Below are 27,996 nucleotides of genomic sequence, written 5' to 3' on the forward strand. Positions count from 1 at the left end.
CTCAGCTGGACAATGTGCGCAATAACAGCACTGACTCTGGTGGAAAGTCAACATGGAATAAAGTAAATAAAGATCCGAGTAAATCACCACGTCGGGGGTTTGCGGCTGGGTTATAACTAGTGTTACAGTGACTTTGAAACGGGGGCTTCTCCTCGACTGCCAAGTGAGTGGGATCTTTAAGGCCTGAGTGAAAGTGAAGGCCGTACGGCGAGGAAGAAACAAGAAGGAGGGGGAGGAGAAAGAGAGAAGAGGAAGAAAGAGAAGGAAGAGGAAGAAGAGAAGGATGAGGAGGAAAATAAGGAGAAAGAGGAGAGGGAGAGAAGGACAAAAAGAAGGAAGAGTTGATAATTATAATAATAATAATAGATGTTTTAAGACTTTTGTGGTATTTTACGTACATGGTAGTTATCATCTAAGTAACAATACTTCCCTCCTTTTAAACAACAACTCTAAGATTCATAAGGAGAACCGGCTTCTTAAATTGTTTTAAAAATTAGCAAAGGCCTCAATGAAACAGAGTACGATTCTATTTGTTTCATTTATCCAAAGATTAAAAAAAAACCCAAATCAAAACTACTCCCACGCAGACACACATCTGTACACAGCTGTCTGGGCAGGTTCAATTCCCTCCCCAACCCACTAATGACAATTGTCAGAAATCCCAGGGGGCCGCGGCGATTCAGCGGCCCACAGCCAGCCGGCTCCCCCCGTGCTCTAGGCGAGCCCTTAAAAAGTCTGACCTCTCACCCGATGGAGTTCCCTCAATTCAGAATCTTTTCTACCATCTGATTATATTAGCAGAAGTTCTACTGGGGCAGTTAGGGGAAGAAAAAAAAAACTTCAAGAAAGTTCTCGGTTGAGTGCCTACTAATGAACAAAGGTTAACTTTATCTGAGAGGTCACATGCCTGGTGGCTAAGGTGATGACCTTAACAACTGAAATTGTGACCTTGCCACGTGCCGGGGATATTGTAGACTCTGATACAGATCGTGTGCTAAAGGACCGGTCTGGCCATAAATTAGCTTTGACTCCCACAATGAGGACGGTGGACCATGCTGCCCTCCCGTCTCCGAGTCGCCAAACGGTCCATGAGAAAACCCTAAAGAATCCCAAATGGAGGGTCTAAAAAAATAATAATAAAACTTCCATTTTATGAGTTAGAACGGCAATCTTTCTAGCTAGTGCTCGTATTTCACTACATTTTGGTTTTCTTTTAAAAATATGTATACATCAAATTCATATAACTCTTAACGTTTCTCGTCGTCAAGAAAAAAAATTGGCACCAAGATCCCGTATTGTACTTTGCAGCATCCAAATGCGTCTGAGAAAGAATAAAACATTGTTCCTTTAATAAGATAATTGAATCTGCATTAGTAGAAGCATTCTTCAAGTATTTACACGTGTGTTCTCTCAAAGATTACAATTTCCGACCAAAGAAAAGGCCTGAAAGCTAAGCAACAATTACCGCATCCATTTTAGAAGGCACGGAGTATGTCGCTGTTGAAGTCATCGAGAAAAAGGCATTTTTGGAACCAGATACTCCATTTAAAAAAAGGGGGGGGGGGAGAGAGAGAGAGAGATAAAAAAAAAAGTGCTTTGGATAAAAAGGCCACAATTGTCTTGGCATATAGCTCAAGGCACGTTTCAGAGTCTGTGCCTCCTGCCAATACTGGCAAGTTCTCAAAACTTTTAAGGAGGTAAAAACATTGTTTAGTGTTTACAAATCTTCAGTATTCTAGCAGATGCTTGTCAAATCAGTTATATGTAAGTTGACCAACCTACCTAATATTTGAATTGGCAACTTCCCTTCCATAAATAACAGGTCTCGGACTCTCTCAGATCCAGCCTAAAACGTTTTCAGACAAAGGGCCCTTAATATTTTCTTTTGCAATGCTCCTGTCGCGCACACAGCAGAAGCTGCCATGACTGCGGGCCTGGATGAACCAATGGCCGCCAAGTTGGCCACCGTTCAGGCATTGCTGAGGATTCTGGGATACAGCAAGAAAACCAAATCGAAAGGTAGAGCCATCGGTGAGGTTTCCAATCAATCTTCCGGAGGCCTTCGGGGGTCGCCTCCTCCATGACTTCTACGGGCCATTTGACAAGCGTTACCTTCCCTTGCCCCCAAACTGCACACATCCTCCTGCCCTGTCCCTACTGGGGAAGATCTCTGGACAAATGTTAGCAGAGCCCCCCGGAACAATGACATTAGGGAAAAGAACCGATAAGCGACACGTCAAGCTCGGAGAAGCCTTGCACTCCACGATTTGTTCGATGTTGGAGGTCTGTACCAAATTTAACCGAATCTAACCCAATGCTCTCCTCTCTCTGGAAAAATATCTGTTCACCTGTTGGAAAGCTCCAATTTCTAAGTTGGTCAAACCAAAGCATTTATTAGTTTTTTTTTTTTTTTTTTTTTTTTTTTAAATCTCAAGAAGGTAACCACAAAACAGCATGGGTCATGGTCACTGGACATCAATCTGTAAACACATCTTTTTTTTTTTTTTCTTTTTTTTCCCCCAGTGGGAGGACGGATAAAATGAGGGAAGCTTGCTTTTCCCTCCCATTATCTCCATAGTGACATATACCCACAAAGATTTAAAATCATATGCTGGCAATATTGAGACTTAAGGTTAAAAACATGTGGGTTTTGCTAAAGAGACCCCGCGAGACACTTACTTTTTAATTTATGCTACCTCACACTGGCAATGCACACACACAATTTCCATTTCACCAAAAAATCTCTGATGACGTGACTATCCTAACAATTTAGTGATGACACTTTAAGAAATATCTGTCTCCCTTATATCAATGCTTTCTGGGTCCAAAAAGTCACAGGATCAGCATGCCAGTTCCCCCCCAGAATCCATTGCAGGAAAGACCCGAAGGCCCCAATAGTCACATTCCCAAAGTAAACATCGATAGTCTACTGTGACCCGCTGACTCCTCAAAGCAAAATTTCTGTAGCTCACCAAAAGTCCCTTTAAAATTGTACAATGTGCCATTTCTGGGGGGTTTCCCCTATATTCCTCAGAAAAATAGATAAGTAAATCAATGAAATAAGCAAATAAATAAACTGAGATAGATAGATAGGTAGATCTGGGACATTTTCCCCTATATTCTTCAGATAAATAGAAGTAAATAAATGAAACAGGCAAATAAATAAATACAGATAGACAGACAGATAGGTAGGTAGATCTGGGGACTTTTCCCCTATATTCCTCAGACAAATAGAAGTAAATAAATGAAATAGGCAAATAAATAAATAGAGATAGACAGAGAGGTAGATTTGGGGCATTTTCCCCTCTATTTCTCTGATAAACAGAAGTCAATAAATGAAACAGGCAAATAAATAAATAGAAATAGACAGACAGATAGATAGGTAAATCTGGGGAGTTTTCCCCTATATTCCTCAAATAAATAGAAGTAAATAAATAAAACAGGCAAATAAATAAATATAGGTTGATAGACAGTAGATCTGGGGAGTTTTCCCCTATATTCCTCAAATAAATAGAAGTAAATAAATAAAACAGGCAAATAAATAAATATAGGTTGACAGACAGATAGACAGTAGATCTGGGGAGTTTTCCCCTATATTCCTCAAATAAATAGATAAGTAAATAAATGAAAGTCAAATAAAGATAGACAAACAGACAAATAGATAGGTAATTCTGGGGGGTTTTGCCCCATATTCCTCAGATAAATAGATAAATAAATAAATGAAACAGTCAAATGAATATAGACAGACAAACAGACAGGTAGTTCTGGGGGGTTTTCCCCTACATTCCTCAGATAAATAGATAAATAAATATATGAAACAGTCAAATAAATATAGACAGACAAACAGACAGGTAGTTCTGGGGGGTTTTCCCCTATATTCCTCAGATAAATAGATAAATAAATATATGAAACAGTGAAATAAATATAGACAGACAAACAGACAAACAGGTAGTTCTAGAGGGTTTTGCCCTATATGCCTCAGATAAATAGATAAGTAAATAAATGAAAGAGGCAAATAAATAGAGATAGACAGACAGACAGGTAGTTCTGGGGGGCTTCCCCTATATTCCTCTGATAAATAGATAAGTAAATAAATGAAAGAGGCAAATAAATAGAGATAGACAGACAGACAGTTAGTTCTGGGGGGCTTCCCCTATATTCTTCTGATAAATAGATAAGTAAATAAATGAAAGAGGCAAATAAATAGAGACAGACAGACAGACAGACAGATAGGTAGTTCTGGGGGGTTTCCTCTATATTCCTCCGATAAATAGATAAGTAAATAAATGAAACAGGCAAATAAATAGAGACAGACAGACAGACAGACAGATAGGTAGTTCTGGGGGGTTTCCCCTATATTCCTCCGATAAATAGATAAGTAAATAAATGAAACAGGCAATAAAGACATAGAGATAGACAGATAGATAGCTAGGTAGATAGGCAGGTAGATTAAATAACTGACTGGTAAGATTCCACAACTTTCATTCTTCCATCTGGCTCAAATAACCACTATGACGGTAATCTAGCAAGACCGGTATGTACATATGAAAAGTCAACAAATTACACAAGACTTGAGCTTTCACATAACACAATGTACCTTTTGTCTAAAGCAAGGCTGAAGGAGAATATACAAATGCATTATTTCATGCAACTCTCAATACGTTCCCTTCAGGCCGCCTCTCAAGATCTCCAGCAGCTTCTCTAGCAAGGCATTCTCCCCGGGCCACCCCTCCCCAAGGAGTCCCTACAAGACAACACCGACTCTGCCCCTTTCTGAATCGATCCGAGTTGAGCCAGTTCCCAACCTCAGAATGGTCCGGTCTGCATAGACCGGTTACTTCTGACATGAGTTTCGCTGTCAATTAGTCATAAGAATATTTGTTGCCCAGCTCCTTTAAATAATAAGCTTTCCCATCCGCACCGCTCCCCAATGTCTAGGCTTATTCTGTTTTTCCAGTGTAAAAGAACAGTAATTTGAGAGGTTATGACTCAACTTTTTTTTTTTTAATTGGCAGAGTGGGCTTCAGAAAGTTCTAGTAGAGCACTACTAAGAATTTGGCCCCAGTCACCAACTCGGGTGCGTTTTTTGCGACGTCACACACGTTTTTATCAGTTCTTCCCCACTGTCGCTCACTTGGGTCAACGTCACCGAGGGTGTTTTGGACACATCTCCGAGGGTGTTGGACCCGTCTCCGGGACTTACCAACAGAGCCCTCGAGCGTGAGCGTTGACCCAAGGCTGGCGCTTCCCACCTGCAGGAAGGCAGGCTCTAGGCCTAAGGCCTCTGAAGCCCTCCCGCCCGCCCTGCACATGCAGGGCCCCTCACCAAGCTCAGAAGTACATCTGCAGAACTGGCCATCATCAGTATAACAGAATATGAATAAAAAAAGAAGTAAAGGTAGAACAATATTTGGCTGCCACCACACTTACCTGCTGCATGAACAAAATATGCCAAATATAAATCGAGTTCCTTAACAGAAACTCCTATGTGATGGGGCTGGACACACAGCCCTGGGTTTGAGCACTGTGGGGACTTTACAAGGCGCTCTCCGTCAGTACTTTCGAGTGGAATACCTTTAAATAAAATCACCATCACAAGGTCCAACCTCCAGACTTTATCTGCCTGGCGAAGGCAGTCAATTCTTCGCATCTTGCCTTTCTGGTCTGGGTTAGAAAGAACACAACATGGAGGCTTTTTCCCCGTAACCGTGAGAACAAAATCCTCGCGATATTCAGGTCGGATGTCTTTCCGTAATTTAGCCAGAAGTCTGGATGCCCATTTCTGTTTGACTTCAGGTTTCTCACTTAGCAACTCATCCTTCACTGCTCTCTCTTCTTCCTTTGACATGCGCTTCTCGTGTTTTTTAAAGTATTTTCGTTTTCGGGCTTGCAGGTTGAACCACGTGTACGCGAACGCTCGGACGTGGGGCAGAAGTGCTTCAATGAAGGGATGAAATTCATCCTGAGGAAAAAAATGTAAAAATATTTAAATGTGTATCTGTATCTGTGAACACTGGGGAAACCAAAGAAAAAACATTTTTCCTTAAGAAAATATTCATTTGAATGAAATTGTAATTGGGCATGGCCTGTATGGATACACCAAAAGTCTTCTAAAAGAAGGAGACACGGAGAAATAAGACTAGTATCACAACCCCAGCAGAAGGAAGAGAAAGGCTAACTTAAAAACTCAGTATTTATTCAGCATCAACGTTCAGCGGGTCTCCCGAGTCACTGAGGCCTAGGGTTCAAATTCACCCCGGATGGCCAGTGGAAAGCCGATTTACCCCAGGGGAGGCTGAAGATTTTTAGCCCAACCTTAGTTGGGTTCCAAAGTAGGCATATCTAACTTTGCTCTAGCTTTGACCCCACTACTTGTGGGGTAGCCAGGGCATGCCCGCCAATTTGGCAAACCCCGAACCTTTATCTGCCAATCAACGTTGGTACGTAGAAGTCCAAGGCGAGGAGCAGTAAAAATTTTCTCCGAGATGGATTTAGCAATGGCAATCGGTCATACTAGAAAGTTTCTCTCTGAGAGACTTTTGAAACTTGGTGCTATTCCTATTTATTATAAATTAAAAGTACTTTTAGATGTCAAAGAGAGGTACAGATAACCCTCCCCAAATAGCAAAAATCCAGAAAAAAATTTGGGGTGCGTCTCCTTCAAAAGAAAAAGCAAATTATTATCTTTCATACCAAAAAAAAAAGAATTAAGTCCAAATAATAATGTTGTGAATACATAAAACTTGGAGTAGATAATGAAAAGGGAGAGATGATGGTATTGAGAAAGACGTACTTGTAAACAGAAAATCTGAAAGCCTCTTCATGACCAGAGAGGTTACAAATATATGGATTTTTAAATTTTTATTTATGTATTTATGTAAAAATTTATTTATTTAAATATTTATTTATGTATTTATGAAAAATGATTTGTTTTTAATAAAAGAGATATTTCAGGTTATCTTGCTAAGAATTTAAAAAGTCAATGTTTTTCAAGTTTAGGATATTTTGATAAATATATTGTTAAAAATAAAAGGCTATAAATTTAAGTTTTTAAAAGTACCCGACAGGTAAGCTGAATTTAATAGAGAATGGTGATTGGTATTATTGTATAATGACAATTAATTCAGTGATAACACCTGATATCTTCCACGAAAATAAACCTGTAAGAAATATGGAAGCAGAAGCTAATAAATCAGGCTTTACAAGACCACAGAATGCTTCCTAAATATATGGTTATTCTCAAATGACTCTCTCCATTCCAAAAAAAAATTTTTTTTTTAATAACTTGTTTATTTTCACACAAGTAAGCATTAAAAGCTACATAGAGTTGCTGAACTATACAAATGGGAAGAAAGGGCAGAGTAATGTTCTAAAATAAGCTTTTATTTTAAAATATAGTTTCTAATGGCCTTCTGAAGAATTTCTACATCTCAAAGTTCCAAATAATTAGACATCGCCCCATCTCACACACACACACACACACACACACACACACACACACAGTCATCAATATTGAAATATTACCTTAGCTTCATAACCTAATCAACATGTGCCCTTTACAGGCCAACAGGTTAAAATTTGTATATTCATTTCTTGTTAGGTACGGTTAGGGTTAAATAAAATACTAGACATCGTGACAGTGATGAAGGAAAATTAGGAAAGCACTACAACAAAATTGGTCTTAAATATAAATTATTATTAATAGAATATTTATCAAATAAATCATTTTGGCCAGGGGGCAGCTATTTTTTTTTTAATTTCTGGGCAAACTGGGCCTAGTATTTCCCGTTAAGTTTTGAGAAATGTTCTCTTTTCAGTAAGAATTTTTTTTTTTTTTCAGAGTAGAGGCAGGCACAATATATGTGCCTGCTTTGGTGACAGAGAAATAGCTTGACAGAGCCCAATCTACACTAAGAGCAGCAGCCGGAGCCACTAGAAGCCATTAAAAAAAAAAAAAAAAAAAAAACACCGAAATATTTCTGATGCCTGAGAGACCCCAGTTCATTGCTCTTTTAAAATCCCTTTTCCTTCCCTTCTTTTTCCTTCTTCGAAGTTAAAGTTATCAAGTAAGGTAGACTCAGGCTCATATAAAAGTTCCACCTCTAACAGAAGAGTATTAAACTTCCCTAAATTCTGGGCACATATTTGGAAAAAAAAAACTGAATCATCTGCCTAATACAGTGCTTCCCACTGGCGGACTTTCTCATAGCCAGGACATGTTGGGACCAAAGCTCGGCGCTATTCTGGAAGCAAAGAACTCAGAGTCTGCCTTAAACTCCAGAGTGAGCACACACACACACACACACACACACACACACACACACACTCTCACACACACACTCACACTCACACACACACACTCCACTTTAAAGACTTCAGTCCCATTTCATTTTATAGAGCAAAAAATAACTTAGCTCCAAGCAATTCATAGATTATGGTAAAGCTCAGTGAAAGGCATGATTAATCATAAAAATATTTTACAATATTCTGAAGTGACTTTTAAATGGGAAATGACAATATGATCTAAGTGTCTGGCGCTCCCTGGTCACTTTCCAATCGTCCCTACCTGCACACACAACCCACTGCCATCTCAGTGTGCAGGAACTGAAGAATACCATAGACATGTGTTTACTAATTATTAAAATTGAATTCGCTCCTTAGTTTTATGTCAAAAGTACTCAGATTTTATTTTCCCTCAGAGGCCTCAAGAAAGTGGTTTTGTTTGCCTCGATTTATGTACAAAATCACAAAGTTTAAAAAAAAAAACTTAAATTTAAAAATATTTTAAATCCATCTTGTATCATGTAAGCTTTAAAAAATAGACCAAAGATACCAAGATTAAAATGTTCTCTTTAGAGAAATCTACCCAACAGTTCAATCTTGAAAGGCTGAACAGTATCACTGGCTTCGGTATATATGGTTATTGTTACTAATTTTTAAAATGGCAATTGTTTTTGTAAATCATGTTTATATCATTGCAAATACAATCCTAAGCTCAGCAATATTCCAATATCGTCCAGCGAAAACAAAGACCATTTTATATGAGCACACACATACTCAGGAAGCAAAGCTAAGTGCTATTGATAAAAATAAAAAAATAAAAAAATAACCTTCAGTTTCCAGACCTATCATAGTCGGAATCAGTCTCTACAGCATTGATCTGATGGAAACTAAGAACCATTATCGGTTGATATTTCTGGAATCGAATATTGGGCCAAGGCTCACCTAGAAATCGCTGACGAACTAGCACTGTGTGGCACTGGCGGTGTTTGGGCATACCCTGCCTGTGTGTATTCTTCAGGAAGCCTTTGATGGCCTGGTCAGAGTGTCCAAAAACACTGTACAAGGTACATGGACCCTGTCCTTTCAGTTCCAGTCTTTTCACGGTGGTTTCTGAACCAGGTTTTTTTTTTCCTTCTTTTTTATTTTTTTTTTTAATCAGTAGTAGGAAGGTTTTCTTTCTAAAATGGTCCCTAAACTTTTCCAAACATGCCGGAGCCTTAAATAAAATTATTATCTAATTTTTGAAAGTGTAGGAAGTCAACTAAGACAGTTTATGGAGAGTGTTTCAGCCTACATTTTCTTCATAAACAAACACAGGAGTGATTCTCTGCCGCTTTTCCAGAAAAGAGGCCTGCTGAATCTATTTAACTCTTTCCCCCAAATGCCGTAAGAACAAAGTTTATATCATGAGATAACAGTTCATTCACCAAAAGCAAATCATCTTTAGATTTGCTGAATGTACTACAGGGCCTACAAAGGAGGAGGGAGGTGCTCGATGATAAATATTAAGTAAGTTTTTTTTCCAAACGCCATTCCAAATGGAGCTGATGGACAGAGCTGAGAAACTGGGTATCCTGGGTCCTCTGTGACTCAGTCTGTACCTGTGGCTCAATAGCTGGCCATAGTCAGCCTTCAGATTCTGAGCCTCAGAGGCTCATTCAAAGTCTCCTCCACTGGAACCACATCCTGAACTCCAGTGCCACGGTGAACCCAGCCAGAGTGCTGGGGAAACTTTCCTCAGAGTAACTAAAATCCCAGAAGTTTAGAGAAAAACTTTTTATAAAGATCAAAAAGGATAAATCCCCTTTATTAACGAGTTACCTTGCTACCAAAAGGACAATATCAACCCGGATAGGCACTAGGGCCTTCTGAGATGAAATAGCTATTATTAGGAGGATTACTGTGAGATACAGGAATGATAAAGTTGCATATAAAAAATGAATCCCCGGGACTACATGGAAAAGGAAAAGCCTCCGTTTCTGGTGCTCTATGAGGTAGTTCTAGTTAAACCGTTATTCCCTGCTAATTGAAGGCATGTAGTTTAATGTCTGAACTGTTGGGGGGGGGGGGAGGATTAGAAGGGAGATCTGAATAATCAGTATTTGAATAAAACACCTGGAAGGAGGTGAACCTCCGGAAGAGATACTCGAGTATCAAGAAGACTCACCCCCATTAAAAAAAAAAAAAGAATTTAAAAAATCACTTTGCCTTCGTGCCTTTAAGTCTATGAAAATAAATAATGCATCCTCTCCAGGATCCGGGAAGAAGCCGGGAATAAGCCATATTTTGAAGGGAGTGGAGGGGGTGCCTGAGGGAGGGGGAGGGGTTGAGAGAGGGGGGGGAGAGAGAAGAGGGAGGGAGTGAAGAGAGAGAGTTAGGCAGAAAGAAAAAGTTGCCCGAAGTCCATAGCAGGGAGTGAAGGTAGAGGCGCAGCCGCAGCGGCGGCTCCGGCTCCGAGGAGAGCCCGTCCGAGAGAGCGAGTCTGAGGCCGGACGCTCGGGGGAGGGCGGGCGGCCGGCAACCCGAACGTCCCCCTCGCCTAACAGACCAGCGGCTCTTCCAGAGCAGGCTCAGGGAAATGAACCACCCGAAAGAAACTGACCAAACTCCAGCGGGCGAAACGCAACTTTTTGTGAGCGTTGCGTTTTCTCGGCGCACACGCACCGAAAGTTTCATTTCAAAAATATTTCTTAAATGCAGAAAGAAAAATTTTTTAAAGGTAGAGAAGGAGGAGTGGGGGGGGGGGACCCAAAGGAGACTGACACCGCACCCCCGGCAAATCAGAGGGCCCGCGCGAGTTCACGCAACCCGTTTTCGCGGAGAAGGTTTGACGTGCCCGTAATCCTAGTCTGGTGACAACGATCGAAGTGGGGACAGCGACGGGAAGGGACCCTTCGCCTCCTGGAAACTCCTCTGCCCTCCCGGCAGCCGCCGGACCCAGATCGCCCATACGCAGAGCCAAAAAGTAGAGTTGGGGGGCTGGGGAGAGAGGATGGGGGAATGGAGCAGGGAAAGGGGAGCTATTCTGGGACGCAAAATCCCCCAAATTGCCTACGCGCTTCGGGGCATTACGATTGCTCTGTTTTTCAAATCCCTTCCGTCGGGGGCGGGGCGGGGGGAGAGAGGATATCTCTTTCCGTGGGTCCTTAGCCCCCATAACCCGGCCGGAGGTGCCAGGGCTGTCCCTACTCCCCCTTCCTCCCCGGTCCTGATTTCAGCTGGCTAGGAGTGACAGGGACTCGGACCCGGCTCAACACGTGCGGATCTCCGGAAAGCACAGCCCTCTTCTGCACTGGACACCCCCCCCCATATTAATTAAATCATTAATAAGTGGGCGCCATTAGCCATGTGCCGGTGCCCGCACAAATGGCCGTGGAAGGCGAATGCAACCGAATGGAAACAAAGTTACTTTCTTAAAGCTGTATATCTCCCACACGCAGGGAGAGCGAGAGAGAGGGAGACACGCACAGAGCCAGGCACACCCGGAGGGAGGGAGGAGGGAGGGAGGCAGGCACATGCACAGAGCAGGCAGAACCAGCCCGATTGTCCACCGCCGCCCCCCACCCCCTCCCGCGCCCGCCCGCCCCCCTCCCCCCGCGCGCCCAACCTCTCCCCCAACCCCCACCCCCCGGCATCCAAACATCTGCTTACCTGGGTGAGACAGAGCGGAGAATACATAACTGCTGTGGGGGCTTGTGTGTGTGTGTGTGTGTATGTGTGTGTGCGTGCTTGTGTGTGTGAGTGTGTGTGTGTGTGGTTTGGAGGTGTGCGTGTGTGTGTGAAAAAAGAGAAAAGAGAGGGAGAGAGAGAAAGAGAAGAGGAGGAGGGGAGGAGGAGAAGAGGAGGAGGAGAGGAGGAGGAGGAGGAGAGGAGGAGGAGGAGGAGGAGGAGGAGGAGGAGGAGGAGGAGGAGGAGGAGGAGGAGGAGGAGGAGGAGGAAGGGGGGAGGGAGAGGAGAAAAAAAAAATCAAGCCCGCTTCTTGCTTTCACATTTCCAACTCTGCTCAAACTGCAGCTAGCGCTCGCTCACTGCCGCTCCATGGGCTGAACTTTCACCCCGCCTAGAGTTTCCCTACACTGCGCTAGGCAGGGCTACTGTACCCAGGCGTTAAAGGCATAGTGCACACTTTCCCCCCCCCCCCCCCCTCCCCTCCTCGGCTTTTTTTTTTTTTTTCCTTTCCCGCGTCAGCCCACAGGCTCCTCCAGTCCCCGGGAGCCAGCCAGAGCTGTTGGTCTCCTCCTCCTCCTCCTCCTCCTCCTCTTCCTCCTCCTCCTCCTCCTCCTCTTCCTCCTCCTCCTCCTCCTCCTCCTCCTCTTCCTCCTCCTCCTCCTTCTTCACCACCTCCTCCTCCTCCTCCTGCTCTTCTTCCTCCTCCTCTTCCTCCTCCTCCTTCTCCTCCACCAGCACCAGTGCCACCACCTCCTCTTCCACCACCACCACCACCAGCACCACCACCACCTCCTCCTTCTTTTCCTCCTCCTCCTCCGCTCTGCGCCTCACAGCCACAGCCACAGCCACCACCGCCGCTGCCGCCGCCACCGCCGCCGCCGCCGCCACCCCAGCAGAGCCGAGCGGAGCGGAGCAGAGCCAGAGCTGAGCCTAGCAGCTAGCTGGCTGCTGCCGATGGGGGGTGGGGAGAAGAGGGAAGGGGGGAGGGCTGGGGAGGGGAAGGGAGGGGAGGGGGGGCGGCTGCAGTGCTGATCGGCCAGCCCTCCCTCTTCTCTTCTCTTCTCTTCTCTTCTCTTCTCTTCTCTTCTCTTCTCTTCTCTTCTCTTCTCTTCTCTTCTCTCTCTTCTCTTCTCTTCTCTTCTCTTCTCTTCTCTTCCTTTCTCTTCCTTTCCCTTCTCTTCTCTTCCCTTTCCTTCCTTTCCCTTCCCTTCCCTTGCCTTTCTTTCCTTTCCCTTCCCTTCCCTTTCCTTCCATTCCCTTCCTTTCCCTTCCCTTCTCTTTCTTTCCCTTCCTTTCCCTTCCCTTCCCTTTCCTTCCCATCCTTTCCCTTTCTTTCCCTTTCCTCCCTTCCCTTCCCTCCCCTTCCCTCTCTGTCACTGTATGTATCTGTACATTCGTATATTCCAAGGGAAGGCAGTGGGAGCACACACACACACACACACACACACACACACACACACACACATACGTACTGTCGCTCCTCCCGGACACGAAGGGCGACCACACTAGGTGCTTAAGCAAACAAAACTACTTTTCCACATTGCCCCATCACCCCGTCAGCCGCAGAGCTTTAAGGAACACGAGGGAGCAACTTTCCCCACTTCACGCACATCACAGGACGTGCGTGTCTGTCCACGCACTGTGTGCATTCCACTATTGCACATTAGCTCTTTTTTTTTTTTAAATGAACAGTGTCTAGTCTACTGTTCTCCTTCCAACTACGGCTGAAAACTTTGGGGAAAATCTCCTGGGATCGGACCCTCGCCTTGAGGAGGGATTGATCGTGCTAGTTAATTACGCACTGGGACACTGAAAACTTTCTCCAAGCTCCTTCACTGCTTATCTCCTTCCTCAACTGGGGAAGGGAGGGACTATTTCAGAAGAACTCTTCAAGGCCAAAGTAAGGAGGATAGGAGAAGGTGGGGAGTGGGGGAGGGAGGAAGGGGCGGGGTAGAAAGGTAGCATAAGATTAATGGTCCTGACCCTGTGAAACTGGTGGGCTTGTGCCCCGAGGAGACATCAAAAAAGTTCTACCAAGCTCAGAAACGACTATATAATTTTAACCACCTGGTACATTTTTAAAAGGGGAGGGGGAAAGTGGAGAATGGAGGGTCTGTCCTAAGAGAGGACGCTAAGATGGTCCTCAAAGTGTCTTTAGGATGGTCCTTTAAAATCCAAAAGCGAATATTTCTTGAAAATGAACTTTCCTGTAACTGATCCAGCTCCAGGGGTGTCTTGCCCAGCTCCTCTTCCTTCCCTCCCACACCCAATACTTATAACAGCCAGGAGCTTCCTGCTATGATTTTAGATCAGTGAGGTATTGTTTTGGCAGGAAAAAAAAAAAAAAAGGTTTAATTTTTTTTTTTTAATGTGGAAGGGTGCCAAGAGACTAGTTTTCCTAGTTGATTATAAAAAAATTCTCCAGTTTCCAACATTAGCATATCCTCTGGAATAAAGAAAGGGAATTTCTTCCCTCTTCTTCCTATCCCTTTGCTTTTCTTCCAAATCTACAACCATGTACCTTCATAACTCATTCCAAAGAGAAAGGAATAAAGGATCATGCAGGAAAGCTCTGGCACAGGACAACCTTCAAACTGAAGGAAAACTACAGGGTGCCTGACAGTTAACTAAAGCTGCTGCTTAAAAAAAAAAAAAAAAAAAAAAAAGTCTAGGGGGCAACCCTCTTTACATACAATGTTGTAGTTCGAGCCCCGAGGTGTTACTGGAAAAGATAAGGCACACACATGAGTCTTCTTAAACATGCAGTATCTGTCTAAAGGATTTTTTTTTCCCCCAGGGCTGGGGAGCCCAGCTCCATCTTGACCTTCTCCCAGGAAACCTTAGAAAAAGCCAAAAAAAAAAAAAAAAAAAAAAAGCTAAGGAGGGAAGACAACGGTCATGACTTGAAATCTTACTTCATCAGTCAATGGCAGTCTTTGCTATTGGTCCTGATCCAGACTAACTGATGAAGTGAACGGAGGTGGTGGGGGGGGGGGGGAATAGGAAAAGAGGTGTGTAAGAGAATAATAGGTGTATGTGGGAAAAACAGAGACACATAGGGAGAGAGACAAGAGAGAGATGAGAGATAGAGAGATATTTCTCTCTCTACTGAGACTGGGAACTTCATCCAGGATTCCTAGTTCCTCGATGCGAGTTTCTGGCTGACCGTCCTGATATGTAACTGAGTCAGTCTCTCTCTGTCTCTGTCTCTGTCTCTGTCTCTGTCTCTGTCTCTGTCTCTGTTTCTCTCTCTCTCTCTCTCTCTCTCTCTCTCTCTCTCGCTCTCTCTCTCGCTCTCTCTTCTCTCCCCTCTCCTTTCCTTTCCTCTCCTCTTCTCTCTCTCTCTTCTCTTTCTTTTCTTTCTCTCTTCTCTTTCCTCTCCTCTTCTCTTTCTCTTTTCTTCTTCTTCTTCTTCTTCTTCTTCTTCTTCTTCTTCTTCTTCTTCTTCTTCTTCTTCTTCTTCTTCTTCTTCTTCTTCTTCTTCTTCTTCTTCTTCTTCTTCTTCTTCTTCTTCTTCTTCTTCTTCTTCTTCTTCTTCTTCTTCTTCTTCTTCTTCTTCTTCTTCTTCTTCTTCTCCTCTCTCCCCCTCTTTCTCTTTCTCTTTTTCTCTCTCTTTCTCTCCTTCTACCACTGGGAAGCCCTTTTCTAAATGACGATTACACTCTTGCTTTTCATAGCGTGGAAGACACATTTTACATCTGCTTCTGTCCCTCTGGCTCCTGGACTGCCCCTACTGTAGGGCAGTGGTGGGAAGGGAGAGGGATAGAGGGAAAGCGCTGGCATCCTGCCCTATCTTTTGTAAAAATAAAAAATAAAATAAATAAAATGAAATAAGGAAAAAGAGAAGACAAGTCGATGGTAATATTTTCTGCTTTAAACCGTTTGTTGCCGAAGCAGGCTAACCCGCAATTTCCAGCTTTCTGCTCTGCGGTTGGGAATATTATCATAAGTAACTTTTGGCGCCCTGAGACTTTTGGATATGGGACGGTTGTTTGCGCCCTCTAGGCAAGGGTTGAATCCCAAGCCCTTCCACATCCGCTCTTTCCTTCTCTCGGTCTCGCTCGCGCTCTCCCTCCCCCGGGCTCGTCCCCTCCCTTCCGAAAAAAAAAAAAAAAAAAAAATACCGAGCAGAGCCGGGAGGGGACTCCTGCCTCCGGGAGAACAGAACTCCGGCAAATAGTTACAGTTGCAGAAGGTCTGGTAACTTTCTCCCCCTGCAGCCCACATTCAAACGCTCCCAGAGAAACAAAAGTGTCAGATTTAGGCGATATTTGGCCTTTCTCCCCTCTGCCCAAAGTTGCCAAGTTAAACCCGTCAGTGTCTTTTTAAAGGGGATATTTTGAAAGGTGTGCTAGGAGAGAGCAGGGGATGGTGGTGGAAAGAACGAGAGGGGGGAGGGGAGGAGAGAGGAGGGAGGAAGCCTGGAAAGGAGACTGACTGTGGACGATATAGTCCTACCTAGCCCCGGTAGGGTGTAATTACATAAGTAATTAATTGTTAGGAAGGATAATACCTCCTCCCCCCCAACACCCGATTGGAAATAACCGCCTCGATCATTTATTTTGCAAGTGCTAGGAGGCTGCCTTGAAATGGGATTGTCTGTGAGCGAAGGAGGCTCCTGCCATGATCTCTGCTATCCATATTCTTGCTGGCAGGCTGCCCGGCGTTGCATTTGCTATGTTTTATTTGCAGAAACGTTACCTTGCCAGCCTGAGTGAAATCCTCTTAGATATATAAATTACGTCAATAAGGTTTCACTTATGCGTCCATCTCAAATACCTTTCATTTCCAAGGTACTTAATGGCCAGATCTTATTAATATGGGGTGGGCTTTAATACCCGAGGCATGGAAGTTCAAAATGGAATAGAGGTGACCACCCCTACCCCTAAGAACAAGCAGAAGACAAGGCTGCTTAGGAAGCCCCATTTGGGGTTCAGCCTTTCTCGCCTCCCCCTGCTTCCCCACTGAGCCACAGGCTGGTGGGCTACCGACGAGCCGGAGGCGTGTGGATACCTGCGTGCAAAAATCCCGGATGCTAAAGGGAGCTGATGGTCAAACCTTCGGATTTCCAAACTGTAAAGCCTCTGCACTCTCTTGCTTAGACGGGAATTTAACTCAAATAGGGGAAAGAGCTCATATTATTTTCCTTTCACTTCCCAACAGGATTAGGTTTCGACACTGATCACAGAAAGGGTGGGGGTGGGGAGGAAAGGGAAGAGAGAGAGACTTTAGTGAAAGGCTGCCAATTCCGGACTCCAATACAAGCTGTAGCAGTTGGTTTCTACTGGAGCGATGTCAGGCACTTGTCGCAGAGCTGGACTCCAGCAGCCAGCAAGCCATTCAGTCAACTCCCACACTCATCCCCTTCACAAGGGAGGAGGTAACCACGCGGGGAGAGAAATGGAGAAAAGGATTCTTTCCCTCGTTTCTTTTGTACGATTGACCATAGAAACGCTAGTTATAAAAAGTTAAAAAAAAAAAAAAGCCTCTTTCTGGCCCTCTCTTCCTCCCTTCTTCCTCCCAGTGACAAAACAGCTGTCATTCCATCTGGGACACAGCCCAGGCCAACAACCTCGCTCTTCCTCCCTTTAGGCCCCTTGCTTATAATTCGACAACGCAGCAAGTTTCACAGACTGAGAGCAGTTAAGACCACCAGACTTTCCTCCAAAGAACTTTGCGAGCCGGCGCCTCAAAGCCACGGGCGCTTGGACCACTGCAGCACACAAAGCCAGCTGACTGCAACAGACAGGGGACTCGATCGAGCTGGACAATCCTGACACTTTCCCCGGCGGGGCCGAGATACTTCTGCTTTAAGGGTTGGAGCCCCTAACCTCGAGAACGGCTCATATCATTTCCTAGGTTCCTATCTAGGGGGAGGGGGGGGAGGGGAAAGAACAATCTTTTAAAGTTGCGGATTTCCCCGGCTAAACGTTTCCGGTATCTTTCCGCGTGCGACAAAGAAGGCATAAAACTCATGCAAAAACTGCGGCTAATCAGTATTTTCACTTAAACCACCACAACACTCCCCTATTGTGTTAGCTAAAGCCGGAAGACTTCTGTAGCTTTGACAGGCTCTAGTACACCATCCCCTGCCGGGCGCAGAGAACTTTAGACATCCTCTGCCCCACCCCCTTGGCGATTTCGAACCATACTACACCCAAACTTTCTCCTGATTGGTCAAAGACCCTGTCAATCGTCCGTGTTGCTAACATTGATTAGAGGATCGAATAGTCAATTATTCCTCGGTCCAGACATTGCTTTTCGGGTTAGGTTGACTGCTGAGGCTAGACGTCTTTTTACAGAGCCGAGCACGTAGGGATTCCCCCCCTCCCCTTTCTGGAACCGAGCAAGCGCTTGGAGGGGGGAAAAAAAAAATCTGTCAACCTCAGCGGTTTTCTCAAATCCCTAGGAAAAAAGGAAAAAAAAAAAAAAAAAGGAAACCCGGTCTTTTTGGTGCATATATCCATACCCACCCACACTGCTATCTCTTGCAAAAGAAAAAAAAAAAAAAAAAAAAGATGCAAAACCAAGCAAACCCCAGAAAGCACATCACAGTAGACATTCCAAGCAAGCACTTAACGCGAATGCACCCGAAATCATTTTAAAGTCTTAACCATTAAGCACAAGCCAATCTAGCAACATCTTTGTTTATAAAGCACGTATCATATAAACGCAAAATAGAAAGTTGACGCATCACGTACCATTGCAATGTAAAAAGAGTACGTGAGAAACTTTAAAGGGTTCAGACGAACTGCTTCATTGTTGCCACCTTTTTTTTTGCATTTTAAAAATATCTAAATAAACTTGGAACCGTTGAAAACCCGGAAGAGATTTTTTTAAGCTGTTGGCCAATTGCAGGCTTCTTGGAGATTTTTTTTACTCCAATTCAGAAGGATTTTGCAATTGCAATGCGCGCTCTCCCTCTCTCAGTCTCTCTCAATGTCTCCCTCTCTGTCCCTCTCTCTTTCTCTCTCTCTTTCTCTGTCTCCTCTTTTTGAAAGCGATCCAACCCGAGCTGGCTGGTTCTCAGATTCTCTCTGGCTTTGCCTTGTGGGCTTTGGATTGTGTTAGACTTTGCAGAAGTTGCAATCGATTCGGCAGGCTTTCTCCCCATCCCCGCCTCCCTCCCCTTGTTTATTTCCGCAATCGCTGCAATTTGCATAGTAACCACGCACGAGGCGGCGGCTGCACGCCGAGGGGAAGCGGGCTCGCCCCGCCCCCCTAGTCTCCGCCCTCCGCCGCGCGTGGCCAATCGGAGGCCCGGGACTCTGCGCGAGCTCCAGGATTCAGCGCGAGCTCCGGCCGGCCGGGACATCGTTCCAAAGAGAAGGGACCCTGGCTTGGTAGGCCCAGCTCCCGAGCTCGGTGGAGGCGGGGAGTGCTCAGTGCGCAGGGGGAGTTCCCCCGCGGGCGGACATTGCAGTCCGGAGCCCTGAGGGAGCGGATGCGGGAGGGCGGGCGCCCGCGGCTTGCGTGCTCCCCTCCAGCCCGTCCACCTGCTTTCTCGGCTCCTTTCCCCAAAGCCTCCCGTGAGTTAGGAGGCCGGTTCTCCTTGGTGGGTGAGAGATTTAAGCTTTATTTGCACTGGGAGAGACCGAAAACTAAAGCTCCTTTGCATTGCATTAAATCAGCTGAGTGCAGAATTCTCGCAGGGAATTCGGGGTTTGCAGCAGCCTTGCTGCAGCCTCTGCAGAGGGATGAGCAGAATCAGGAAGTGTAATTCGCAGAGAACCTGCCTTCTTCAGGCTGTGCCCGAAACATTTGCAGATTCCCACGCACTTCTTCTGCTTTCGCCCATTCTCTCCCCCAAATACGCCCTCAGTCACCTCCAAGCTCACTGCAATGACCCTGAGAAAGGAGCATTTGCGAATGCTCTGAGGATGTCGGATGTTACTAAAAATCTTCTCACTGTTTTCAAAACCAGACTCAGAGTGTTGCAAGCAGGAGGCTTTCACTAAAACCCCAGTCTGGGGGCTATGCGGACTGATTGGTTTGCTTTTGTCTGCAAGTCGAAGAGCTTTTTGCATCATCATCTTTTACCAATTTTGTATGAAAGCTTTTTATTTTCCAAACACATGCATGGGTCATTTTTCAGCATTCACCTTTTGCATCATCACTTTTAAAGCTCAGATTTGCTTTCCACCTCAGATTAATTTTATTTAGGCACGAAGAAGGGGGACCCCAGATGGGGTTGTCTAATGTTCTAACCTTCCTTGGGGAAACAGAATGGAGTTCAAGCTAGACAGAAGAGTGGGAGGGGAGGGAGAAGTTTCTGTAAGTGTCTAAGCATTCACTTTTCAAGTCGTATGTTGGCCGGGAATCACCTGTTCTAGTCTAGCCTTTCCACTACCCTTTACATCACTAGAACATGGGATGGCACATTGTGGTTATGGAGAATTCACGGTACCTCCCAGCACACACATAGGTTCTGGCTTGCTCTCAGAATCCTTTAGAACTCAGGTGTGAAGATGACTCAAGAATCAGGAGTTCACTTCCCACATTTTACAGATCGGGAAACTGAGGCCCAGAGAAGAAAGGGACTCTGTAGCATCATAGAATTATGAAGAATTTAAGGGGACGTCTAGTCCAATCCTTATTTAATATTTGAGGTAGCCAAGGCCTTAGGAAGGCAAACAACTTTCTCAGACTTACATGGTCCATGAGGAAGGAATTGAACCCACAAGGGTCTGGTTTGCTGCAGTCCATGGGGTCAAGAAGAGTTGGATACAATGGAAGGACAAAGCCTCCCTTTGCAAATCCGTCCTTCTTCCATTGGACCCTTTTCCCCACCACCAGAGCCTGAAAACTATATTCTTTCTCACTTCACTTTCAGTCTCTTCTCCCACCCCAGGAAAGTGCATGTCCTGACAATCGAGCTGGATTTAACTAATACTCAAGGAATAAAGAGCTTGTAAATTCAGTACTGCAGAAAAATTGCAGCATGACCTTGAATGGGACAGAGGACCTTGCATCTTCCAGATCTTCCCTTTGTATATATCTTGCATATACTTACATGTATATATCTTGAACCCCCATTAAAATAAAAGCCCCTTGTCATCTGGGACTTTTTATCCTGGCTCAGTGTAGGTTTGTTGACTGACTGGCTATTAAATGAGGGATCATGGATGAGCCATTTAACCCTTGCTGCAACACTGCAGAGTGGAGCCTGAGCCAGCTTACTATGTAATTGGGGGAAATGTAACAAAATACATAAAACATAATATCATATATCAATGTATCACCTGCAACATGAACAGTTTCATAGTCCCCAATTTCTATTTGCATTTGATACCACAGAACTAGACCAGAAGCTCCTTCAGTTAGATTTTGAGGTCTCTGAAAGCCAAGGTCATTTGTGCTTTTCTTTGTATTCCCATTGCTTAGAACGGTGCTTGTGGCATAGTAGGTATGTAATAAATGCTAATTGATTTACTTAACCTCTCTAAGGCTGTTTCCTCATCTTCAAAATGAGAATAATAACAGCTCCTACCTCACAAGGTTGTGATGAGTCCAAAAAGGTGATTTATTTAATATACTTGCTGTAAAATGTGAATGACCCAGCCTGATCCTGAGGAAGAGAGAGAAGGTAACCTGTGTGGAGGCAGAGAACTACAGAGTCAGAACATTTCAGATTTGGTTTATCTCTTGGCTGGTTTTGCTGAACTGTTTTTATCTAGACCAGAGTTCTCTCATCTGTAAAATGGAGAATAAATAATAATCATCTTAGATCATCCCAAGGGCAGAATAGAGATATGCTGAATTGGGAAATGAAGGTAGAGTAAAAACAATTCATTAGGGGACAGGTAGGTGGCTTGAAGTACATAGAGCACCAGCCCTGGAGTTCGAGTTTTACCTCAGACATTCTCTAGCTGTGTGGTCCTGGGCAATTCACTTAACCTCAATTGCCTTACCAAAAAGAAAAGCCCCAGAACAAACCCCCAAAACTCAGTAAAAATGTATTTGTAAAAATAAATTACTTTATTCTTTATTTTTTCTTGTGGTTGAATTTTATCATATTTACTGGCCATTTGAATCCCTGGTTTCCATTTGTCAAAGTTTTGTGATAACTCAGAACATTTGCTATATAAAATGGTCATGAGTGAAATTTTAAAGAGAGAAGTTAGTAGACAGCATAGCTTGAAGTGGGTGTGACCACTCTGATATTTTCTATCTGATCCTAAACTCATCAAGCCTCAGTTTCCTCATTTGTACAATGGGGATAAATTAAGTACATCTCCAACTTCCTGGTGTGATCAGAAGGAACTTTATAAATCTCCTAGAGATGGGATCTCCTACTTCCTGGGGGCACTTAGTCAGACTGGGAAGCTGGGGTAGGGTAAACCACTTAGACTAGAGCTGGGAAATGACCGAGAAATGAGGGAGGCCTGCAGAACATTCACTAGCCAGAGAGGAGGCAAAAAGGAATTGTTCTGCTTGCCATGGTTTTCCAGCTTCTCAATGGGAAATGGGTTTGATGTGAGCCATGTCCTCATCAACAAAAACCATTGAATCATGAGGAGAAGGAGTTACATGGCTTTTTAGGGCTGCTTTTTAGAACCCTTCATGTTCCATGAATTTGTGCAGATCATCCCTGGGGCCTGGAACATGGTGGAAATGGCTGTGGCTCTAGGTTAAAGGATGTGGGTTCAAATCCTGCCATTGACACTATGTACCTGCTCTATACTGAGCAAAATTCACCTCCCTTGGCCTTGGGGAGTTATTGTCTTTAAAATAAGGGGGTTGGCGTTCTGGAGAGCAATTTGGATCTAGGCCTAAAGCACCATCAGACTGCATACCCATTGACCCAGCAGTGTTTCTATCCCAAAGCTTATATCCCAAAGAGATCTTAAAGGGGGATAACATGTGCAAAAATGTTTGTAGCAGCCCTTTTTATAGTGACAAGAAACTGGAAACTGATGGATGCCCATCAATTGGAGAATGGCTGAAGAAGTTATATATGAATGTTATAGGATATTATTGTTCTATAAGAAATGATCAGCAGGATGATTTCAAGAGAGATTTACATGATGAAGTGAGTAGAACCAAGAGAACATTATACACAGCAACAAGATTATGTGGTGATCGACTCAAATGGATGTGATTCTTTTCCACAGTGAGGTGATTCTTCACCAGATCAGTTCCAGGACTCGTGATGGAGAGAGCCATCTGCACCCAGAGAAAGAACCAGGGGCACTGAGTGTGGATCACAACAGAGCATTCTCGCTTTTTATTGTAGTTGTTGTTTGCTTGCTTTTGGGGTTTTTCTCACTTTCCCCCTTTTTGATCCGATTTTTCTTGTGCAGTATGATAGTTGTGGAAATATGTATAGAAGAATTGCACATGTTTAACATACTTTGGATTATTTGCCATCTAGGGGAGGTGGTGAGGGGAAGGAAGGGAGAAAAAAAATTGGAATACAAGGTTTTACAAGGGAATGTTGAAAAGTATCTATGCATGTTTTTGAAAATAAAAAGCTTTAGGTTGGACTAAGTGACTATTTTAAGGTCCCTTCCAAGATCCAATGATCAGGCAGTTAGATGTCACATTAGATAGAGGCACTGGAGCTGGAATCAGGAAGGCCTGAATGCAAACTGGACTTCAAATACTTAACCAAGCACCTGACCCTGAACAAGTCACTCTGACCTGCCTCAGTTTCCTCAACTGTAAAATGGAAATAGTCCTCCTACCTCCCATGATTGTTAGGAGGATCAAATGAGATCATGTAAAGCTCTTAGCACAATGTCTGACCCTTGGTAGGCATTTAATAAGTGCTTATTTCTTCCCTATGATCTCTGCCTTTCTGAAAGGCCCAGCTCCGATTCCTTTCCTTGTCTCTGAACCAAATGAGACCACTTCCTCCTCAGTTGCTTCTCTGCTGGGCTCTTATCTGCTTCTCTCCTCCGTCCTGATCACTTCCTATTTTGAATTATCTCTGAATCATCCAAGTGTATGTACTTATCATTTCTCCTACACACACACTTAAATTATAGATCTCTTGAGGGCAGGGACTACATTGCTTTTCAATTTATAATCCCCACCCCCCTCCAAAATATAGAATTCCTGATGAGGAAAATCCCTCTGCCAAAGCAGATTGGTCTATAATGTTATAACCTTGACGAGTCGCCCGGGACTCTGCGAGTTTCTGATTTGCTGAGGTTCACACAGAAAATACATGTCAGAGACAGGAATAGAACTCAGATGCTCCTGACCCCAAGAGCAGGGATCCAGGAAGCTCCTCTCATTTTTCTTCTCCTTGCTGCCATTTATTATCATTGGTCGGAGCCAATAGGAATGCCAGGCTCTTGACTTTAGGTCCCATCCTTTTTCCCTCCCCACCTCCCCTGATGGGATTTCTAATCTAAGAAATGGCTCCGCTGGTCTCTCAGATGTTATCCTCCAGTCTTTGCTGATGAGCTAGCTGAGTTCATTCTCAGTGATGAGTTTATAGCTCTGCCTTATTTAGTCACTGCAAGGAGGCGGTAAAAGGGAGCTGGACAAAGCCTGCAATAGGATTGGCAGTGTTGGCGAGCCAGTTTAATCACCAATTAATGTTTAGATCTAGGCCCAGTCCTGGCCAGGTTTCCAGGATTCCTACTCACCAGTGGGAGGAGAAGAGGAGGATCAGGGAGAAAGACACATTTCTCTCTGGTTTCCATTGTGAATGTGAGAGATAGAGAAAGATGGAGACAAAGGGAAACAAAGAAAGAGAAAGGAGAAGGAAAGTGAGTTATACTTTGTGAAATTATTATATTATATATAATATGTGTATATGTATATATAATATGTGTGCATGTATATATATACATATATAGATAATATATACCTTCATATATGCATAGTTTATTCATATATATATGTGTATATATAGAGATATATATATAGATATATATATACATATAAGATTTCTCCCAAACCTTTAAAAGATTACCTGGTACAACCTCTTCATTTTAAACAGATCAATCAACAAGTATTAAGCAACTAATAAGTTAAAAGTACTGTATTAGGTGCTGGGGCTTTAAGCAAAAAGAATGACTAATCTCCATTTGCAGTAGTGAGTTTATGATTCTAATGGAGGAGGAAATAGGACACAGAAAATATGAACAGAACAGATGAAAAATTCTTCTTTACAAATATATGCAAAGTAGTTTCCTACAAGGGAATTTGGGAGGGAAGGGACCAATACTTGGGGGGATCAGGGAAGACTGGAGTTTGAGCTCTGCCCAGGAAGAGAGGGACTTCACAAAGCTGGGGGAAGAAGGGATGGGCAGGATTAGCGATGGGGGGCACCAAGGCCCAAAGGGATGTGCCAAGCCTGTCAAAGGCCAAGCTGGGGCCTTCTGTTCTTTCTACCAGATTATTAGTCTCTCACATCCAGTGTCTCTAGAGCTTGGGAAAAGGGAGAATGGAAATGGATTATTTTACAGGCAGAAGAGCTATAAAATTAAGTCAGGTAACCAATGGGAGCCATGAAATCTGTACAGAAGCTAAAAGGAGCCCTGCCTGGAAAACACAGACAACATCAGCTCAACCCACAATGAGAGAAAGAAACTGGGGTAACAGGAGGAGGCTGCTTTGGAGGAGAAACTCTACTCCTGGAAACTCCCCAACTGAAGCTCTAGTTGTACTATAACTATAGTTAGCAGGCTGCCGCCACAGCTCCTGAGACAGTTTGCTTGGATAAATAACCCACCAGGTTGGCTAACATTGTCTCTTGGGTCTGGACCAACTAGTGAGGAGGATCCTCTGTAGGCATGGAGAGGGGAAAAGGGGAGGCCCTCACTAAAGGAGATCATCTCAGAGAATCCAGAATTCCCTCATCTATTCATGGCTCTCCTTGACCCATCCACCTTTCCTTTGTTCATACAACCAAGAGTGAAATAGATCAAAAGATGTGTCTCCAGAAGATGATTTCTTCCTTCTTACACTTTTTTGTCTATATTGTGGCAAGAAGGAACACATGGGTTAACCAGTCCATGATGAAGTAGTTGAGTATCTGGAGCAAGCTATGGACTTGCAAATCAGACAGCCCTGGGGAAAGCGGGATAAGGGCAGAAAGCAGAAGGCAGAGAGCAGGTCCATGCTCAGGCTCTAGCATCCTGAGCCAATCACCCTGCTCTGGACCTTTCTCTAAAATTAGGAAGTGGGAGGGGGCAGATTCAATTGGATATCTCAGAAACTGCTCTAATAGTTGGGAGCAGCCTGAAATTGAACGAATGGCCTCCCTCATGAAGCTCTGAGTTTCTCATCAGTGAAGGTATTTCATAGAGAAAGAAAAGCCTATGGTAGAATTGGGCTAGAATGGGAGAGATGATACATGTGCTTCCAGCTCTAAGACTTGTTTAAAGAGAAGCAAAATCTAAATCCTAAAATATGAGTTATTACTATGAGTAATTATAATAATAGCATATGCCATAAGGGTGTCTATATGTATGTTCCTTTAAGTGCTAAAAAGGATTTGCATTCACCATTTCATTCTTAAAACAACTCTATTAAGTTTAGTGTTATTATTATCTCCATTTTACAGATAAGGAAATTGAGGCTCAGAGGGCTTATGAGATTGATACAATTAGGCGAGATTTGAATCCAGATCATCTTTATTCCAAATTTATCAGCATAATGGCTGTCAAATAAGAGATTTATGCATTTGCAAAGGAATCTGAGTTAAATGACCTTACAGATCCCCTGGCTCTAATACACTGTAATTCTATGAATTTCCTTTGGGCAATTTATTTCCTTTTTCTCCATCAATCTTTCTCCTATAAAATAGAAACCTTTTGTCCCAGAACCTAACCTGTCATACTACAAACAGCATTTATGGCCTCTGGTAGAAATCGCCCTCTTCCAAATTAAGTCCTTCTTTTTCTTCTTCCAATCAAAGATGGTGCTATTACAGCATTTCCAAGATCTTACTCTCCATCACCAGGATTGAGTCATGCCTTTGGTAACAACCCTAGAGACTTGGGACACTAATTTAATTGCTGACTAATTTAATAACAAAGTAATGAGAACTAGAAAGAAACTTCAAGAGCATCTTTCTAGCCTATCTTTCTTATCTTACAAAGGAGGTTCTGATTTTCTCCATATCACTCAAGTTGTCAGTAGCAAAGCTGGCTTTCAAACTCAGTTTCTCTCATTCCAGATTTAGCGTCTCTCCTTGGGAAAGTCTACATTCGTGGAATACTTGACCTCCCCACCGTGGCCTCTTAAAATTCATCCCTAACTTCCTTTTGGGTTAAGCTCATGTGACATTTCCCCCCAAGTCCTCATCCCTTATCCCTGTAGTAATTTGTATTCTCTCCTTCTTCAAATGACATGCTCTTAACATTTTCCCCCAAGTATTCATCCCTTATCCCTTTAGTAATTTGTATTCTCTCCTTCTTCAAATGACATGATCTTAACATTTCCCTCCAAGTATTCATCCCTTATCCCTTTAGTAATTTGTATTCTCTCCTTCACATTACATGATATTAATGATTTAATCATGGTATTCCCATAGTAGAATGGAAGCACCTGGAAGCCAGGGACTATTGTTCATTTTGTTTTTAACAGCCCTAGCCCTAGAGTTGTGTTTGAGCATAAGCAATCCAATTTAGATTGGCCAGAAGGTGTTACTATATACAGTACATACAGTTACGACTACAGTACATACAGTTACGACTACAGTAGAAAGCTTCAGGTTTTATGAAAATCTTGAAAGAAGCAAACATCATATTAACAAAAATCCATCCCAACATCATCCCAAAGAAAATCCATTTCTTATTATTGAGAACATATGAATATCTTTGTTTTATCTCTATATGCTTATCCTATTAATAATGGATGCTTTGTAAACCACAAAAATACCTCTATATGCTGGTGCCCCCCCCCTTGTTCTTTTTGTTATAACACTGGAGTTTGAGTAGAAAAACATTCTTTGTGTTACTTATAAAAATGATGAATGGTCCCTAAAAGACTTTTTTTTAAAAATGGACCTAGAAAAAGGAAAGCAATTGTTTTCTATCCTGGATCTTATGAGTACAAAGATGGGTTTGGGGGGGATTTATT

At 43.5% G+C, this 27,996-nt stretch overlaps 1 protein-coding gene across 7 annotated transcripts in view; it reads right to left on the reverse strand.

The window, feature by feature from the left end:
- NFIA (nuclear factor I A) overlaps positions 1–19,020 on the reverse strand; it is a 435,311-nt gene extending 416,291 nt beyond the window's left edge. For 5 of the 7 annotated variants that reach the window (XM_051999555.1, XM_051999553.1, XM_051999549.1 and 2 more), the window contains exons 1-2: positions 11,935–12,139; positions 5,431–5,962 (exon numbers count right to left, since the gene is read on the reverse strand). In XM_051999555.1, the coding sequence (XP_051855515.1) occupies positions 5,431–5,962; positions 11,935–11,961 (559 nt within the window). In that variant the 5' untranslated portion in view covers positions 11,962–12,139. Of the gene's footprint in view, positions 1–5,430; positions 5,963–9,225; positions 9,914–11,934; positions 12,140–18,653 lie in introns of those variants that run through there. The other 2 variants (XM_051999550.1, XM_051999554.1) reach the window with 2 other exon arrangements.
- Between the last annotated feature and the right edge of the window lie 8,976 nt (positions 19,021–27,996).

The sequence above is a fragment of the Antechinus flavipes genome, chromosome 4 (assembly GCF_016432865.1).
Source record: "Antechinus flavipes isolate AdamAnt ecotype Samford, QLD, Australia chromosome 4, AdamAnt_v2, whole genome shotgun sequence".
In the NCBI taxonomy this organism is placed as follows: domain Eukaryota; kingdom Metazoa; phylum Chordata; class Mammalia; order Dasyuromorphia; family Dasyuridae; genus Antechinus; species Antechinus flavipes.